General features: G+C 38.0%; 1 protein-coding gene across 1 annotated transcript in view; it reads left to right on the top strand.

Annotated features, from left to right (window-relative positions):
• The first annotated feature begins 8,092 nt into the window (after nt 1–8,092).
• Nucleotides 8,093–21,476, top strand: part of LOC115434524 (heterogeneous nuclear ribonucleoprotein L-like) — a 110,703-nt gene continuing 97,319 nt past the window's right edge. The window contains 1 exon segment of the mRNA XM_030156517.1: nt 8,093–8,520. Coding sequence (XP_030012377.1) covers nt 8,287–8,520 — 234 coding nt within the window. The 5' untranslated portion in view covers nt 8,093–8,286.

Genomic DNA, 21,476 nt, shown 5'->3' with positions numbered 1-21,476 from the left:
TGATTTATTATCATTTATTATAATATTTTCCTCTACATTTTGCAATTTTCAGTAAAAATTGTGTATTTTCTTGTATTTAATTCAATGATCATGCAGATGTTCATAAAAGCTCAGAGTAAATTCAAAGGTTATTTTATCAAAACAGAAAAAAATGAGGAAAAAGTGACTTTTCAACCAAATATATCATTAACTGAACATAAAAAATAATGTCTCTATCCACTGTCATTGATCAAACTCCATGGGTTTTACTAGTGAATCAATGCTGTAGAAGATGAGTGTTGCCACATTCACTACGGAGCCTCTGAACTTCCAAATGGGTCATATCTGATGACCATGAAAAGATGACAAACTGCATTTTACACCAATATTTAACATGTATTGATGGGACTTGTGGATCAACAGGTATTAAACATTTTAGATCAGTAGATACTTTTGGTCAATATTTTTGGTTGTTATATTTGGTGGATATTTAGGTCTTTATCGGTTAAACTCTATGTCTAATACATGTCCATATTACTTTAAAGCAAAAACATTAACATATTTGTCGTCTCTCAGTATACATACTTTATAACTTCATAAGTCTGTCTGTGTACCTCATCAAACTTACTGGGACCTAACAAGGATGTAGTCTTTTAAACAAACAAACATACAAACAAACAAAACTCATGAATAAATGCTTTGTAGATGTCTTAAAGAGCAGCAAACAGAGCATTTGTTGGGGAACTATTTTCAGCTGCAGATGAGTCCACACGTGATGCTCCAGTGAGTATTTATGGCAGCAGGCCGTGTATGTGTTGAGTTAAAATACACTACAGTACATGTGTTCATGGTAATGAAGAAATGTGTCACCACTGCATCAGTGGGGCTCAATGAGGGTCTTAATTTTTGGGAGATCCAATTCCAGAAAATAGAGCTAAATATTCCTGAATATGTTTAATATGTTTTCATTAGTGTCATTATGCAGCATTTTCTGAAAAAACATTCGTGAAAGCTGAGCTGGTTATATTTACATAAGAAAAGTCACCATGTTTCTGTTATAGCTCAGAGGAGGTAAATCTTTATGACAGGTGCCATTAACCTGTCAACAGTTATGTTGCTTATATCTAAGTTAACACTTGTCAAGTGTCAACCTGTTGACCAGAATTATAATATTGTTAAATTCAGAGGAATAATTTGACCTCTGCACCACAATCTATGGTACACACTATATTTATATCCATTAAGACAGCCAACAGTGGATTACTTATGCGAGTTGGAAGTTAAATGTGTTAGAACCAGAGACACAAGACTTGGACCCAAATGCACAACCAACAAACAGGAATAAAGTTAAAGGGTGTTTATTAAACACGGACAGAATTAACAGTTCACAAAAAGGTTTCCTTAAGGAGTCTTCGCAGGTTAGACTGTGTGAATTCGTCACGGCGTCTGAAACCAGCAAGGGAATCTCTCTGCCCGGGTCGGGAGCACACGAGGGGAACCCGACTAGGATAAAGCAGAGAAGAGTCAGGGGACAAACCAGGTCATACACAGAGGATCCAAAAAACAGGCAACGGTACATGGAGGAAAGGCACAGTACTAACCGTGAGTCCAGGCAAAAGGTCAAAACCAGTGAGGCAGAATCAGGCAGAGGTATCAGGAGGGGATCAGGCAGGCTCAGGAAACGAGGAAACAAACCGATGTGGCATAAAATACGGACCTTGTAAAATATGGACCTATTTGGAATTTGCGCATGCGCGAGCGCAGCCTTACCGGATGTCAGGTTCAGCGAGGCTTATGAAATAAGTACCTTGCGAGTAGAATTGTGCGCTTTTGGGTTAGGGTTAGGGTTAGGATTAGGGTTAGGGGTTAGGGGTCGCTGAACCTGACATCCGGTAAGGCTGCGCTCGCGCATGCGCAAATTCCAAAAAGGTCCAAATTTTACAAGGTCCGTATTTTTTCCCACACCGGGTCAGGAACGAACAGACAGGCAGACGAACAGGTTCAGAGAATCGCTGGTAAGTAATCACAACACTAGGAAGGAATACGAACTGGCAACTGACAAGAGGAGACACAGGGTTTAAATACACAAGAGGGCGGGAAGACAATTGGACACAGGTGGAGACAATCAGGGAGGAGTAAGGTAATCAGGTGAAAGGAGAACACAAAAAAGGAAGTAAAGACACCAGACAAGACACATGAGGGAAAAACTACAAAATAAAACAGGAAGTGACAAACAAGACAGACAAAACATAAAAGAGTCCAGTACTGATGTGACAAAATGTGTGCTATACAAGGATATTTTTGACAAAGGTGTTTCCATTTATATGTGCATTTGCAAATTTCTTTTTAAAATGTTGCTGTTTCCATAAACATTTTCCAATGCAAAATGTCAAAATGAACTGTAAATATATTGATGTATTTGACATTATTTCCTGATCCTGGTTCGTCTCTTCTTTGTATAGCACCTTTAAGGCCTTGTCCATAATTTCTGAAGTGCTTTGACATAATTATGTATTATGATGGGCACTATATAACTAAAACTAAAAACTGAAACTCAGAACAACCATCTTTTAAAATCATATGCATTAATACGAGATTTAAAAACAACCATGCAGCATTTTTTTTTTTTTTTTTTTACTAAAAAATGAATGCAGTATAGACTGAATCTTAAACTACATGATATGGTTAATGCAGCTGAAAACCACTTAAGTTTAAAAGGATTTACACCATCCCAACTACAAACTGAAAGCTTCATGAAAGCAAGGCAAGAGCCGGCAAAAAACAATACTGTGGTGGAGCAGTTAAAAAAGGAAACCAATATGAAAGATTACAGAAAACTTTCATGTTGCTGAAAAGTTAAAGATTTCAATTATGTGTGATTTTATCAAAATTACTAGAATCTCCAGCAGCGCTGGTTGGCAAAAGTGGTTCTTTAAGCCAAACACAGTCACCTAACCTGCTAACATGTTAACAGTGATAGCACTGTTGTCAAGCAGAGATACTTATGTTACTTGATTCTACTTGATTCTACTTGTTACTTGACCAAAATTATGTTACTTTATCAATTTTCATAATATTTTCTGTTTTCCAGGGATGAACTGGTTCAGTGTCCAAGGTCAAAGGTCACGGTTAAGTCAACTCATATAACAAATTTTGGCCATACATTATGAAACCAAATACTAATTATGCTAAAATTTCAGACAAATGTGCAACTGAACGAAATTATGAAGTGATGATGTTTTGCATCCGAACCCTTGGCCAATGGTCAATTTCACAGATATGTTGTAATTTAAACCTGCAGTGCTTGATTGTTTTGGAGTTTTTTTTTATCAATGGACAAAAATAATTATCTTTCAACATACTGTAATTAAAGTTATTAGAGAATGACATAACCTCTGAATCATGTCCTCTTTGCCTGTGTTTTGGGGCCGTTAAAAAAGTGGCTTCATTTTCCATTACAGCGTGTCATCATCAGGTCATCTGTATCTCTATTGTTTTTTGGCACAGAAGTTGTTTTTATTTAGTTTTTTTGTCCTCGACTTCAGCTCATGCTGTTATTAAATATGACTTTTCTGTCAGTTATTCAATAGCATACTCCAGGTTAAGCAGCATGTTTCTCAAAGGACTCACTGGAAACATGAGTGTCAACATAGTGACAAGTTCCAATTTGGGATGTTTTTGGTCTGACAGTTTATATTAATGATTAGTATTTAATAGTGTTGTGGTATATATTGGATTTTTACCCTCGGGTATTGTCATCAGTTCGTTGTCCGTCTGTCTGTGTGTGTGTATGTGCAAAAAATTTGGTGTGGAATGAAGGCCAAGGGTTTTCAAGTGCGGGCCCATTATATTTACTTAATCTTGTCCCCTCCTTGAACAAGGTGGACTATGGGTTTTATTTCAAGACTTGTCACCTGCAGGATGTTACTAACTTTTGATATAAAACTTCATGTTTCAACCCAATAACATGACTCGTGACAAGTGACAATTTTGAAGATGAAACAGTTTCCATAGGAAAACACAAAGAAGACCATAACCTGCAGCATGACAGCCTTTACTAAGACATATGGAATCATGCTGGCAAAGCTAGGGAGCTATTAATCTGCCTCTGTACCAACACTTTTTAGAAATGTCTTTATCTTTCACCCAAAGACATGTAGAGAGTATTAGCTATACATGCATAGCAATATAGTCCTGCACGCCATTATTGGCACCCCCTCCTTTTTTGCTTAACATTTACAATATCTTCACAAATAATTGAGAATGTGTATCATCAAGATGTTTTGATTGGAAGTCCAAAGTAATTTAACAAAGAACGTTGTTTTCAACTGACATGTTGTAATTTCAAAGAAGAAACAGAAAAACACAGCATGGGCAGCTATAAAGGCACCCCTCCCTTATAGCAATGACAGCCTCCAAGCATTTCTTGTAGCCATCTATAGGTTTCTTGCATTTGCCAGTTGGTATTTTCTCCCATTCTTCCCTTTTAATTTACTCATGCTTTTGAACATTTGCTGGTCTTTTCCCCAGTGGCAGACTTCAGCTCACCTCAAAGGTTTTCAATGGCATTGAGATCAGGTCTCATTGCTGGACATTTTGAAACCACAGTCCAATTTTTACTTTTTCAACCATTCCTGCATGTGTGCTTTGGGTCTTTGTCCTGCTAGAAGACCCATGACTGCCAACTCAAACCAAGTTTAAAAAAAAACAAAAAACTGGGTAGGACATTTCACTCTAAAATTTCTTGGAAATTGTCTGATTTCATGACTCCTGATGAAGGCCTCTAGAACCAAACATAGCAAAGCAGCCCCACAGATTTATGGGTCCTCCACCACGCTTAACTATTGGTAGGGTGTTTTTTTTTTTTTCATAAGCTTCATTGCCCTGTACACAAACTGTTGGCTGCTGTTTCCATTGTCAAAGCTCTATTTTTGTTTCACAAAACATTTTCCCAGAAGGATTGTGGTTTGTCCAGGTACTCTTTAGCAAAGATCAGTTGTTCCTTTTTAGGTATTTTCCTCAGCAATGTTATCTTCCTTGGCCTTCACCCACAAAGCCCTGCTTGGTTTAGTGTGCAGCATTGAGTACTAGTTGAAACCATGAACCCAGACTATTCCAGTTTGGTCTTCAGGTCTTTGGATGTTGGACGTGGTGTTTTTTCCACCATTTCCACCAATCTACTAAGACTTCTCATCACTTTTCCTCTTCCTGCCATATCCACGGAGGTTTTTGACAGTTCCATGCTTGGCAAACTACTTAATAATATTGCACACTGCTGAAACAGGGATATCAAGTCATTGGAGATGGCCTTCTATCCTTTGGAGGCCTTGTGTTTGCTAATTATACCACTTCTGATGTCCTCAGATAGCTCCTTTGTCTTCACCATTGTCATCATTCATTGGCTAATTCTTGTCACTGATTTTTTTTTCAGGAGATATTCCACATGATGTACTTAAATTTCATGGGAGCCAATAATGGTGAGCAGGACTGTACAGCTAATATTCACTCCTTTACTGTATTTTTAAGGATGGTAGTAGAAGTTGATTCAGCTCAATGCACTGGAGGTTGTAGAGAGCTGAAACCACAAATAATTGCATCTCTGTTAACAAATATTCTGTTTGTCAATTTCAAAGATAATTTTATTTGCCAAGAAAGTTGCAGTTTATTGTAAAGATAGGAAAGTAATATCTAGTGTAGTGTGAAACAGTTGAGTGGAACACTTTTTGTCACCAACACCAAAATGGTTGTTACAAAAGCATATTTATTTAAAAAATAAAATGCATTAAAAGAGGTGAAAATCACTACAAGTCTGGTCATGTTGAGGGCGCACAAACATTTTCTATGACTGACTAGATTGTGGAGTGAGAAAGTTATGATGGTGTTGTCACAACTTTCAGGTGTGTACTTTTGTAGTTTATACAGTTTCACAGTCAAAACAATTTTACAACAAATTGTGGCTTTCTTGACTTTTAAAATTATATTTTCAAATGACTTATAGTAGATTTTATAAGTAAATGATAGCATAATTCAAAGGGGATCAAAACATTACTTGTTGCTCACCACTGGCAGCAAATACAGTTCTTCTCTGAAATACAGTACCATGGGGCACAACTGGAAAAGTCAGGACTTCTTTCTCTTTTATTCAGAGTATTAGATTTGTGAAAGATTCAGGGGACAGAACATGTTATAACAAGTTATTGTTTATAAATTCCATCAACATACAACAACAACAGTAACAACAAGAAAGACAGACCATATAAAGCTACATAGCTAATATTCATAAAGCTACATTATGTTATTGGTCAGCTATTGTTGACCACACTATAAACACTACAAAGAACTGGATGCGACAGCAGACAAAGACACAAAAGACACAAAGCTTGTTGTACTGGAAGACTGCGATTTCTGAGGTGGAATACACATTTACACATACATCCATTACATCATCTCCATATTGCTTAAAAATGCCATTATGTTGTGAATGCACTCAAGCAAAACATGTGTCAGAAATGCCTTGGCCCCTAAAACATGAATTGTTTCTGCTATCATTTTGATATTACTTGTGGTGTAGTGGATGAAATTTCAGTGTAATTACTGTAACTTATCAGAGCATTAACACGTCTTACAAGAAACAAAAGTTATAAACAGTATATGTAAATACCAAACCTGAAATTATTATGTAAAAAAACAGCGGTAACATCCAAAATGAACATCCAAAATGAAAATATGATTTCTCTTCTAAAACATGTTCTAGGTCAAATGGAAACAGATCATGTTGACAGGTGTTCTTATGCGCTATCCCAGGTGAGGACAGACAGACAACCTGAGTATTGTCAAAGATACAAAGGTAATACAGGGTAAGCTTTTAAACTTATAAATATGTGTTATTGTTGTGTACACAATGAAAAAAGAGGAAAGCGGAAATAAGCAGTTTACAACTGTGATGAGTCAGATTACACAGATTACACAAAACTGTTTGTGAACTTCCACACCAGGTTATAGACCATAAAACATCACAGTAGAAAAATGTTAGTGATTGAAGATTATCATAAGTATGTCCATAACTAGGTTCTTAGAAGCAGAGATGTGGACACGTTTTATTCTTTAGTGTGTAATTAATGTAACTAGAGCTGAAATGATTAATAGATTAATTAACTAGAACTGATTAAAAAAAAAAAAAAAAATCAATTGCAATTTTTCTGAATCTAAGCTTTTTTTTTTTCTTAATTTTGTTGTTGCTAAACATTGGTTCTGCTGTTTCATACAGACTTGTTTGTTGTTGTTTATATTCATAAATATTTTATATATACTTCAATACTGGTGTTATTGTTGTTATTTCTATAGATATTTTTTATTTTACTTTTATACTTTTTGTGGTTGTTGTTTCAGCTGGTTCTGGAATAAAGGACAAGTTGTTTGTCATTTTCAGACATGTCTTTTTCACATTTTTACTATTTTTTTTCACCCATTCAAATAATTGTGGAATCAAATCAAAGAAAATTATTGATCATATATATATATATATATATATATATATATATATATATATATATATATATATATATATATATATATTCTTTTATACTTTTTGTGGTTATTGTTGGTTGTGGAATAAAAGACAGGTTGGCATTTTCAGACATGTTTTTTCAGATTTATTTATTTTTTTGTCTATTCAAATAATTGTTTAATTGAATTGAATCGAACTACGTAGACGATAGATTAATCACTTAAAAAAAATAATCGACAGCTGCAGCTCAAATTCATATTTCAGCCATCTTTCTAATGTTTGGACTTCAGTGTATCAATCATTGCATCATGTCACAGTAAGACCTTCTTGTGATCAAAATTTCACTAATGTAGCCTGTCAGCCCTTCAGTGATGGAGCTAAAAACAGTGTCCCTGTCTCTCGTCATTCCTATCTTTTTTAGCCGTCTCTTTTTCTGTTTTTACCTAGCCCACCATTCCCCTCTGCGCACTCCTCTGCAGAACGTGTAGAGCTGTCTTTTGACACACTGCCAACGGCCAATCATATGCCGTATCTCCAAGGCGCAGGGAACCGACTGACCAATAGGACGACAGTAAGGGGCGGGACGTGTCTTGTCCACTTACACCTCCACATGAAAAATCACTGGTGTAGGACGACGATACAGCCAGGCAGACAGCGAGAGGACTTTCAGAGGCAGACACGCAGAAATACGGAGGCTGGGACACCCGGAGAGACAGAACAGGACAGGACAGCCGCAGCCATGGACGCGTCCGTTTGACCAGCTCCACACTCATTTCCGATCTTTAACAGGTCCATCCAGCATGTCGAAGGTAGACGGAGCCGGTCAGCCGGAGGAAGGGGAGTACGGAAGGGCTGCGAAGCGGCTGAAGACGGAGGAGAGGGAGAGGGAGGCGGAGGCGGAGGACAGGGAGGAGGGGGAAGAGGAGCTGGAGGAAGGGGAGGACTCGGACTCTGGGTCGCTGCCCGGTAATGGAGAGCCAGCAGTGGACAACCGGGCCCGGTGGAGTGGCAGCCAATACGGAGCCGGACGGAGGGTAAGGACGGCGAAAATATGAGCGAGCGTGACCCTGCGGCACAGCATCACACACACTGCAGGCGCGAGAGCGTTGGCTCGCGCGTGAGCGTGTGTTTGGCGCGGCTGTCATTCTGCCAGTGAAGAGCATCCACACACTGACAGGATTCAGGTTAGAGCTAACACCAACAAAACGGTAGGCCAAGGCAATCCAGGAGAGAGGCAGCTATCGATTATTTTTGTAATCGATTAATCAATTGATTATTTTCCTCAATTCAATTAAACGATTATTTGAATAGGTGAAAAAAAAAAAAGTAAAAAAAAAAAAAAAAAAAAACATGTCTGAAAATGCCAATTGGTCCTTTATTCCAGAACCAGCTTAAACAACAATCACAAAAAGTATAAAAGTAAAAGGATATATTAAACAAAATGTTTATATTGAAATAACAACAATAACAACAACAGAGATGGACCAAAAAAATAGGAACAACAAGAGACAAAGACACTGTTTCTTGCTGCATCAGTAAAATCAATGAAGTCTTGATCACAAGAAGATCTAACTGTGACATGATGCAATGATTGATACACTGAAGTCCAAACTGAAGAGGGCTGAAATATGAATTTGAGTTGCAGGTATCAACGGTAACAACAGTATTAAAGTACATATAAAATATCTATAATCAACAGCAAACAAGTCAACAAGTTTGCAAGATTTCAGCCACATTTCAGTTACACAAAATAGGTACATACCAACATCATTAACTTGCAACTAATTTTGTCACAACTTTTTCCCAAGTGATTTAAAGCCATGTATTATAAAATTATCCTCTGCATTTAGTATTTTTCAGTGAAAATTGTGTATTTTCTTATATTTAATTCAATGATCATGTAGATTTTCACAAAAGCTCAGAGTATATTCTAAGGTTATTATATCAAAACAGAGAAAACTGAGGAAAAGTGACTTTTCAACCAAATGTATCATTAGCTGAACATAAAAATGAATGTCTCCATCCACTGTCACTGATCCAACTCCATGGGTTTTACTGGTGAATCAGTGTTGTAGAAGATGATGGTGTTTCCACATTCACTACAGAGCCTCTGAACATCCCAAAGGGTCATATCTGATGACAATGAAAAGATGACAAACTGCATTTTGCACCGATTATTTACATGTATTGATAGGATTAGTGGATCAACAGGCATTAAACAGTTTACATCAGTAGATACTTTTGGTCGGTGGTGGATGTTTGGTTCTTTATGGATTAAACTTTACAGATGTTGGCTCATAGAGATTCTGCAAGTCATACACATGCTTGTATGTGTTTCCTTATATATAACATACAGTATATCAAATATTCATACTTTCCAGCCAAAGTTGCTGGTCTTAAACCAGCAGGCAATATCCATGGCTAGAAACTGAAGCCCAAGTATCTGAGTGCAAAGTGTATTGCCTAGCCTAGTGTAATAGCCACTAGATGCTCTTTTTTTTAGCTCACCAGCCGATAGGCCATGAGCAATTGTGAAAGCACTGTGCCTGGCATTGTCTTCGTCATCGTCTTTGTTGCCTTCATTACTAATTTCTTCAACCATCTCGGACGAAACTACTGGTTGTACTGATGTCACATTTTTCACACAGCAGTTAACAGTAAGTTTTCGAATCATGCATCCTTCAAAATTTGAATATCATCCAGTATATATATGAGGGTTGTAACTGGACAGAAAAGTTTTGGTTTGGTACATTTTCGGTACAGGGGTTTTTGGTTCCATACATTTTTTATATGTTTTCGGTACAGTGAAGGAGACCAGTGAAAGGGGGTGGGTGGGTGGGGGTGTGTTCCGTTACTACCGAAAACCGAAAGTGAAACTTAACACACTTTGAACGTCCAACCTGGACCCTACACATGGGTTCTGCTTGTGGACACCCTGCTTCCCAAGTGTTTGTGTTCTTCACCAAAGCTACATGTTCACATGCTACATTCGGTACACCTCCATATTATATTGAAGGTCCTGAACTGAAACGGTTCGGTACAAACGAGTGCACTGTCACACCCCTAATATATACTCTACCTGTCTCACTAATCCTTCCACTTCCAGTAGGATTGGGGTCCTGTTCATTTCTCAGTTAATTAGTTCAATTATCCTCCAATGAAAGTACCCTCCACTTCTATTGGGAGATTGAGCTCCTGCATCAAGACCACAGGATTCTGACATAGCAGCAGAAGCTGATAACCTCGCAAATTCAACTTGGTATTGATTCTTGATAGAACATGCCGGTGACCTACAGGTTCTGTGTTTATGTTTTTGGACCCTGTGATGGTCCATCTTTACCTTATTCCTCTATTTAAAAGGTTTTAGATGGCTGCCATAACTGGACATGAGGACTTTATAGAAAAAGACTGTAAAAGGATTTTTAAAAAAAAAATGCAAATCGAATTTACAGTTTGCAGCAAATTTTCATTTAGTATGATCACACCTATGATCCCTCACATTTTCCCAGCTCCACCCCTTTGGTCCAAATATTGTCACTTGTCACTCATAAAAACCAAGAAGACAACCAACATTATCTCAAGGGTTCTAAAGGGTGGTCCATCAGGGCTCGTGACTGCGACTGAATTACGGTCGCATGCACCTGAGAATTTCGGTAGTGCGACTGTTTTTGAGATTACGATCGCACGGTGCGCCAATAAAAAAATGAGCGAAAATTAATACGTGCGCCTAGAATAATGGCTGCAGAAGTAACTCGTCAGCTGAAAATAAACAAGCTCTACGCCCCGCTGACTGAAGCAGAAAATCTAGTCCCCGCCCCTCGCGTGCGCAGGCGGCATAAACAAAGGGATCAAATAACTCCACCGATGTTTGAAACAATTTCCTGACTTCAGGCGTGGTGTAGACCACAGTGACTAGGGTACGTTTACACGGCAACACTACGCAAAGATTTCTCCTTTGCGTTATAAAATCATTCCGCGTTAAGACGCCGCCGCTATGATAACGATCTGCGTTAACATGAGTCCGCGAGGACGGCTGAATACGCTGTAGTGGCCATGCCAGACCAGTAGCTGGCGATGTAGAGCTGTAGTGAAACAGTGGTGGTAAAACAGGCGCCTGCGCACAAATAATTTCCGGTTTAGACAGCCTTTAAATGAGGAGAAGAAGAAGAGGAGGAGGCGGACAACACTATTTACAAACAACAATGGCGAGTGGTCGTACAAAGACGCAGGACTTCTTTGTCTGGACAGATGAGCTGAGCACAGTTAGCAGCACGTATGTTGTTCTGAAACCGGCCATTGTTGTTGTGGTTGTTCCTTCTTTTTCTGCAGCTTTATTGTGTCATAGAGGCTGGCAAACCAGCTTGGAGGCGCATTACCGCCACCAACTGGCCCGGAGTGGGTTAACTGGCGGTTCTTGGCTGCGCGCGCATGCGGTGACGTCATATTTTACCCCGGAACGCTCCAACTCGCGTTAACACGGAGCTGGAATGCGGAGCGTATCGATAACGTTCCACCTTGGACCCTGGTATCAAAAGTTTCCGAATTCAGGCACTCTAGGCACCGTTTCCATGTTAACAGAAGGCTAATCCGCGATGAAATCTTCCCGGAGTCGACTGAAGCCGACGCCGTGTAAACAGCCCCTAAGGGCCTTTAGGCCATGAAATAAAAAAGTTGGTTGTTGCAAATAATGGTGTGATTCGTCTTTTTTCTCCAAGAACCAACTAAAGTATATACCACACATTGACAATTGTTTTGCACCTGTGTCAATGTAAGCTTTTTCTTTCATACTCTATTCAAATACTTTATTCTAGGTTGTTAACATTGCTTAAATACATATAGGAATATTACTTGGTATGGCCAAGAGTTTTGCTTGTTCTCCAAATTTTTTATATAATAGTGGTGCGCCTAGATTTTAGCCTGTGCTCCTAACTTTTTAGGGTTAGGAGCACAGTGCTCCTAGGTCAAAAAGTTAATTTTGAGCCCTGTCCATACACCAGTGGATGTTATCATAGGAGCTTTGTCTATATCTTATATGGTTCATATTTGAAACTGAATGAGTAAATAATATTTTCAAGTCACCTGTAGATCAGGTATATTTATTTAACATGCTGCAACTCCTGGGCCTGGACTTACATGTAACATGGAAATTGCCGTTTTTGGTATGACCACTTGAGGGTGGCTTCTAAAATGAGTCAGTCCTTATGTTAATCTGCTTAACTTCCTGAAATCTGTAACACATACAAAATAATCATGATAACGAGATTAATACATTACATTAACATAAACATATTCTATGACTATACCAGTAGTCACCCTATCACAGCGTAAAATTAACACCCGCCAACACTGTAAGACCAGATAAGTTAAGTTTTCTTAAAAAATTTAAGGAAACTGTTTGCCTTAAAAAAATGAAGTAATGAGTAATGAAAACTTGAGTGTATTAAACTTAAATGCTTGATTTGAATGGAATTGCTATTTTAAGTACAACACACTAAAAACCAAATTCATTTAGCTTAAAATTTGTTGCAATGTCAATTGCTTTGTATAATCATTAGACTTAAAATCATCAATTCATTGTACTCAATTCCAAGTTGATTTAAATTAGAATTTTTTGCAATATAAATTGCTTTGTGTAATTATTAAACTTAATATATTGAGTTTATGACACTTAATTCCAAGTTCATTTAATTCAAAATCACAAGTAATTTCAGTACACAAAAAACAACTACCACAATGACATTCTTTTTCTTTTTCATTTTGCTGTAGAACAGTGGTTCTTAACCTGGGTTCGATCGAACCCTAGGGGTTCGGTGAGTCAGTCTCAGGGGTTCGGCGGAGGTCAACACACACACTCGACTCATTAGTCGGGTGTGTGTGTCGGACTAGTTCCGTGTATGTAAACAAACGGCTTCGGAGACTCTTTCTCTGATTGACATCCAATATACGCGGTGTATTGTTGTTGCTTATAGCACTACAACACATCCGGAAGTGTTTATAATCTCTTCCACTCGTCTGACGATGCATTATTTGAGTATTTTCCACAACGTTGTTATGACTTTTGCTACTTCCTGTTAACCACAGAGGCAGCCATGTGTAGCGTTTGTTTACATTTCTCGGTCACCGCATTGGTCAGTTACAATCATGTGACAACCGACGCACCGTCGCGGATGGAGAAATCGTATTACGCTAAAGCCGAGCTAGTGCCGTAATAAAACAATGATCACAAAAATACTGAAGGAGTATAACGAGAACTTTTTTTTGATACACTACATGCAATTATCTTTTTTTATGTCAAAATTGCGTGGTTCGGAAAGTTCGGAGCGAGATGAAACAAAAACCGGGTTGACCTGACGGCCTACATCTGATTAGTGATGACATCACTGGCTGCAGGTGATCACAAGGTTAAAAATTAAAACCATTTCAGTGTGGTAGTATTAAAAAAGGTCATGTCTTTGTGAAAAGGTATGGAATTTGTTGTGAGTTCATGCACTGTAGTGGTTTTATTCTTTGAACACAGTGATGTTAATGCACGGTTCATTTTGTGCACCAGTAAAACATATGCCTGTGTCTTGAATTTGAAAAAAAATCACATTTTATTTTTTAATGAAGAAGGGTTCGGTGAATGCACATATGAAACTGGTGGGGTTCAGTACCGCCAACAAGGTTAAGAACCACTGCTGTAGAAGTTTTAACTTCAAACTGCAACATGAAAAGTCATGGAACATAATGTCTTGGCTATATAACCAGATGTTTCCAACCTTTCTCTCTATGAGATAGCATTTTTCTGTCTAGTGAATGACTGCTTAGCTCTACTTAAAACTCAGGTTGGAAGGTCCATGCTTTAACAAACAACCTTAAATCACTAGCTCCTGAGAACATATTTCTCATAAAACATGAAAAGGTCTTGCACTAACATTTTCTCAGCTCTTAAACAATAGCACTTCTGCATCTTAAACAACTGAATTACAGCAAATTACATCCAAATATTGACAGTATGGATTAATATGCTGGCTGTTCTTCCGTTTTAATTAAACTGACCTGGTTGACAAAATAACACATTTCGATCAATGAAATGACAGCAACTGGATCAACAACCCATGACATCAGTACCAATGTCATAAAACATAAAGGGCAAACAGTGCACAAACTGCAACACCCTTTTTGAAAAGTGCAACATGAAAAACTAACCACCTGATACCTGGAGCAGCAGCATAATTATTTGAAATCCCTGTTTAGACTTCAAGCTGGTTTTTCACCTGGTTCAGGTAATGATCAGCTCATCTTTATGCTCTGCAGAAGCCTATTGACGATGTAATAGCTTCCAGGTGTGTTGGAAGAGGGAAATATCTAAAACATGCAGGAAACCGGGCCTCGAGGACCGGAGTTGGACTAAAACTTTGTGATTTAAATCCATTCAACTTAAACTTTTTCATACTTTCAACTATGTCTGCAAATTAGTAGAATATACTTAACATTTTATAGTAATGTAATAAAACTTAAATCATTAAGTACATTGTAATTAAAGCATTTAGTAAATACAAAGTCTGGGCATACAGTGAAGCATCAAAATTAATTTGGCGTGTAAAACAAAAACACATACCTGCCAGTAGCCGACGGAAAATTTTGAATTGCATGTGAGTTTTTGTTTTCATCCATTGGATCATTTATGCCGGATTGTTCTAAGCATGCTTAGAACCTGCAGGTTGCTGACACAGACTCAGACATGAAGAGATTTGGTGATTACCTGAGCCAGAGTCCTGTACCGGGTTGGGTACCCGACGGTTGACCCGCAAAAACATGGAGGGACAGGGACGCCTGTGCTTGTGCGTACATCATGCGTCTCTATGCTCAAGCACAGGCGTCCCTGTCAAGTGAAATGAGAGAGAGAGAGAGAGAGAGAGAGAGAAATAATTTTCATGGGCACAGGTAAAATTAAATGAAAGGCGGGCGGGTAGCAGGCAAGGAAGTGGAAGAAATAAGATTCATGGATGAAATTTGTAGGACATTTAATGATGATAATCATCTAATTTCATGTTTGTTGATCCACAGCCGGTTTGTTTTATCGTGACGTGAGCTGCACCTCTGTTTACAGTTGTATTCATACAGCATTCTGGACAAATATTTGTGGTCTGTGGAGTTCATTTCATTTAGACTCAATCCCAGTTGATGTTTTTTTATTCTTCTCCCTTTGCCTGCGGGTTAAATGAAACGTTCCTGTAGGGCTGTGCAATTAATCGAAATTCAATTACAATTTCGATTATTACACTCAATGATTACAAAAATTATGTAATCGAGAAAAAACGATTATTAATTTTGAGTTGTTTTAATTTGCGCGCACACAAGCTACCATGAGCTGCTCCACCCCGCCCCCCTCTAAGCTCCAGCTGCCAGCTAGCTGGCAGGTCCACCCCACCAGGAAAGTTGTACCTAGTGGTCTTGAAAAATGGCAGGAGAATCACAGCAGAAGCGCTTGGTAAACAAAAAAGGCAAGTCAAATTCAATTGTATGGAATCACTTTGGGTTTGATGAAGAAGACGAAGGGCAAAAACACATCACGTGCAAAAAGTGTTTTGTTGTTGTGTCCGCACCAACCGCTAACACAACAAACCTTTGTAACCATCTAATATTTAACCACCGCCACTTTTATGATAATCTGATGAAAAAACAAAACACCAAAAAAAACCCAACTCTGTCTATAACTTTGTTTGCAACGCAATCTTCAATCTCCGAATCTATTTATGCTGCAACTCCCTACTTATCAACATCGGAGAGACACCAAAAGAAAAACAGAATCTATTGAACATTACCTGGTTAAAGGTATGTGCTCCATTAACACCACTGACAACTGGGGCTTCAGACAAATGGTGAAAACACTGGACAAACGTTAGGTTTTGCCTTCAAGACATCATTTTACATGAGCTGCTACTACATTGAACATACTTGAATTTGTAATTTGCACTTTACGTGAATTTTTTTTTTTTATTGCTCCAGTTCTATGGCAAGTCTATAGCAGTTTAATTACAGTGCACTATTTGTTTACAAAAGGAAACAGACTTGAATTTACAGTATACGTATTTGCATTCAAAGTTTTTTTTTTTGTTTTGTACAAAAGTGAACATACTTTGTTTTAGTGTTTAAAAGCTTTATTTATGTTTAAAGAGTATATTTTACATTGTTTTGCAAGAAAAAAAATAAACAACTTTAAGGTTAACAAATAATCGTTTTTAATAATCGTGATTTCAATTATTGCTAAAATAATCGTGATTATTGTTTTTTTCTATAATCGAGCAGCCCTACATTCCTGTTAAAGGTGTGAGACAGACATTTTTGCTCACTCAGTCAGTGTCAAAGGTTGCACTTCTGAATATTTTTATAGCATGATGGTGCAGCAGTCACCTTGAAATGAAATATAACCTAATAAACTAGCAATAATCTTATTTGATCTGTACATAACTGTATTCTTTAAGTGATGCTTAAGTTGAATTTTCATAATAAAAAGGTTTGGTAATTATTTTAAATCAAATGAGGCATGCTTTTTTAATTTGGCTGGTGAAAAATATTTTTGGCTATTTTTGGAGGTCACTAGCCAATGGCAGATGAGGTGAAAAGTTAATTGTACCTTATGTTAAAATGTTCAACTTTACAACAGAAGTACACATATTTATAGCCACATAAATATTACCCAGGTCTCTATACTTTTATAAGCATTCACAAGCAAAACTCAGATAGAATATTTTAAAATAAAACTCAGCTGTTTAAATTTTTTTGAGACTTAAATTTATGCTTAGTTAAAGGTGTGTTTCCCTTGAGTGACAGGTGGATAGTGTTTTTTGCCTGGTTTGTTCTTTGATTGACAGCTTGCTTGCCTGCTAAGTCAGACTTTCTGAATTTCTTATTATGGAATACAACATTTTCCTGACTGACCACGCCACTATAATTGTAGTTTAGAACTTAGACCCAGAAGAGCATCAGAGGATTCTGACACTAAATATTTATTTAAATTTACTGGAATTAATTTACAATTGTCAGGCTGTAAGCATAACCAAAGGTGGTTGAGAAAAACAAGACAGTTGACTGAAAAGTAATTTCCCTTATCGGTGTTATGTAGGATTTCCACTGTCTGCCACTTCAGGGGACTAGAAGCAGACTTGCACCATTCATTCCAATGGGAGAAGTGAATATGATTTACAACTTTTGACCAATTCTTTCACCCCAAAGTCACACATGACCCATTTTTTGAAGCCTTAATGTCTTCTGAACATTGTGACATTGAAAATACATTTCTCAGACACCACAATAAACTTTGTGAGATCACAACACAGGTCTCATCTGAAGAAGGTAGGGGTAGGTGATATGGCAAAAATATATCACGATTAAAAAAAATAAAATCACGTTCTTGATTTTATCATGATTCTTTACATTGATCTTTGAGAGCAATGCTGCGTTCAAGGCAACCCGTTACCCATGTTTTTCCAACCTTCTATTAGTGAAAATGGACTGGAATGGTAGTCAAACCCGTGACTTCCCATCCATGAACTCATACTAGATTGATGTACTCCCAGTTCCACGCTCTGACGTCACATAGCTCGTGAAACAACATGGTGGCCCCCATGGATGCAGTGTTTATGCGAATTGTTCAATAAAACAAGGACTGACGTTTTTTATCTGCAAATGTTATGTGTTATCGGCAGTTGCTCTAGTGTTAGCTTGTTTTCAGTTCATTGGGTGCAAGAATAAATTAATACGTATCCAAATATCCAAATAACGTAACATAAAAGGTATGACAGCTTCTGGCGCTTTATGCACCGTTTTTCCCCATTTCCCTCAAATAAGCAAGGAGCAAGCCCCTCTGATGATAGAACTGATTGTAAATGAGCATAAGCCCTGTATGATCTGCCATGCTGGTTTGTTTACATCTTGCTACCACAATTCCTTGCCCTCAGGCAGTTTGCCGTGACTTGCCTGGAATGCTACAAAGTCGTGAGTTGTGGCTTGAAGTCATGACTTTACGGGCTCAAAAACCTGCCTAGAACGCAGCATAATTCGAAAGTTTCTGAACAGTGCAACTAATTTCCCTATGTAAAACATAGCCCTTAAAGAAAAAAATAAAACAGACAATTTAGTCCAAAGAGCCTTCCAGAACATTTTTATTTTAAATAGTTTGTACAATTTTGCCAACATGTGCCAAGAACAAAAACATACTAAAATGTAAGCAACAACACTCTGATTAAGTGCACTCTTGCAATATAAAGACAAAACTGCACTTGGTTTTTGAGGTAGCTTTCAATAAACATGAAAAGTTTAAAAAAAAAAAAAAAGTACAAAATATCAATGAAGAAATGCGCGTTTCAAATAATCCTCGAGGCTTACAGAACAGGTGGCTGGTAACTCTGGCTTTTGAACTGGTAATCAGTGTATTGGGTGCTCTTGGATGGAGGAAGAAGTCCAAAATGAGAAGAAGAATAATCTGGGCACTCCAAAAAAGTATCTGTGTGGAATGTACTTGCTACTCTTTTCAAAAGTGTGCCTTCACTAAATGCTTGCGTTAAAATTGTTTTGTTTTTGTTAGAGGCAACGCTACCTGTTGCCTCTGGCTGTGGTGTGGCTAGTCTTCTAGCAGTTTGGCTCTCATACTGTTTGGGATGCTGTCTCTTCAGGTGATTGAACAGGTTCGTAGCGTTATATTATTCTAAGAGTAACGTAACGGACCTGTATGTTGAGGATGTGGAGGACTCACCTCATCTATGTATGCTCAGATATACTTGGGCCCTGTTTCACTTTTTGTACAGTCAAATGGTGTGCATGTACTCATTGTGGGGTACGTGCAGCATGGAACGCATCATTAGCTACATCAGTAAATTAGTGTTAGTTTCGCAACTCACTTTTCTCCAACTCCAGTCCATGATCCAAATATGGTCACTTTTGCTTTCAGAACAACAAAGACCACAAGCCTTTGAGTGATATCATAGTTGTTACTTCCTTTTTTTTTTGGTGTCTGTGTGGATACAAATACTCAGGTTGCCCATTAGCTAGAGCTCATAGGTCTCCAGCCGCTCATGATTCCTGTATTACAATAGTTGCATGTCATCATCACCCCAGAGTGCATGTCTTTCTGAATTTAATTCCAGTTCTCTTAGTCATAATAATTTTTCCAGTTACTGATATTCTTTGAGAGAAAGGGGAAGAGGAAGTGACTGACTTGGGAGTGTGATACTCTATAGCTATTGCAGCTGCAGATTTAAAATGCATGAACTGACAGGGCTGTGATTGTGTGATTGTAGGTTCACAAGCTTAATTTTACCAAATACTGTAGTTGGTATATGATTTTAACATTCATGTTCAACTATTTGACAAACCCATGGTAAATCTGTAAAAGTTTTCTAAGAAAGCCCAGTAGCACACATAATGCTAAAGTGTGACCCTTCTGGCATTGTGCTTAGTCCATGCAGGTACAGATATACTGTACCATTTAACATAAATGTCTACATCCTTATACTGCACATTTTAGAACATAAAGGCTCTAGACCTGTCAGAATTATTACATACTTACCATATTGAAATGATTAGAAATAAACTATTTTTCATATTTGTGATGATTGTTTCTATTCAACTTTGATAAAAAAAAACTGTTGGCGGAAACTATCAGAAATATATATTTTATCATTATCATTTACCATTAGACCAACACTTTTCTAGTGACATGATCACTGTGCATCCCTTTCTTCTTCCTTCAGTTTAATGGAGAACTAAAACTGGACCTATGTATGTATGTATGTATGTATAAATAAATAAATTTGGGATCAGAAGTCATATTTCAGTATTGTGACAGAGGTTCCCATCATTTAATTCATAAAAAATTACATTTTCAAATATTTATTGAATTCCCACCAACAGTACATAATACAACTGCACTGTTGGCGTTCAACTCATAATTGGTGCATCTTCTATAGGTCTGTAGTTTCTAATCAGCCACTTTTTGAAAAATGTTACAATTTGGTTGTGGCTTTGTAGTGAAATGATCTGAAGTACTTCAAGTTGAAGAAGTTCATTGGTTTATCTAGCAAGCAGTTGCTTACAGTTTCAGTGTTGGAAATCTGAACATCTTTGGTGCTGATAATAAACTCCTGAAATATTTGAGCAGTGACACAGTTTTCAACATTTTGACTCTGTCACTATGGACTAAACAAATGGTTGAAATTTGCAAGCCAAGCACTACCTAGTGGTTGACAGGGTAATTGCCGGAGACTGTAAGACCAGGAACACCAACCTGTGCACTGCCTGGATTGACTACAAGAAAGCCTATGACTCAATGGCACACACATGGACGCTGAAGTACTTAAAGCTGTATGACATCAACAGGACATGAAGAGCCTTCATTCAGCACTCGATGAGGCTATGGAAGGCAACTCCGGTTGCACAGGTGAACATTAAATGTGGTATATACCAAAGAGATGCTCTGTCCACCCCTGCTGTTAGAGTGGTTTCAGGTACCGGTTCCAAAGTGGAACAACCATCAGCCACCTCCTCTACATGGATGACATCAAGTTGTATGCCAAGGATGAGTATGACACTGATTTCCTTATTCACCTCACTCGAATCTGCAGTAAAGATGTTGAGATGTCATTTGGTATCTAGAAGAGAGAAGGTGATCACACACAAAGACACTGAACTACTTGAAGGGAACATTACAAATGTGCAGGACAGTTAGAAATACCTGGGGCTCCCACAGGCAAATACCTACAGAGGGTAAGGCAGGTCTTGAAAAGTCAGCAAAATGGCAAGAATAAGATCCAGCCCATTAACACCTATGCCCTGCCAGTAATCAGATGGCATAATATCCTGGCCCCTGGAAGAGATGCAAGCCACTGCTATCAAGACAAGGAAGATCCTTACCATGCATGGAGGATTTCATCCCAAGTTCAGCATCCTCAGGCTGTACATAAAGTGAAAGGAGGGAGGCCAAGAACTAAAAGCATCAGAGCTACTGTCC

This window comes from Sphaeramia orbicularis, chromosome 15 (assembly GCF_902148855.1).
Source record: "Sphaeramia orbicularis chromosome 15, fSphaOr1.1, whole genome shotgun sequence".
In the NCBI taxonomy this organism is placed as follows: domain Eukaryota; kingdom Metazoa; phylum Chordata; class Actinopteri; order Kurtiformes; family Apogonidae; genus Sphaeramia; species Sphaeramia orbicularis.
The sequence above is the reverse complement of the archived record's forward strand: the minus strand, read 5'-3'. Positions and strand labels throughout refer to the sequence as shown.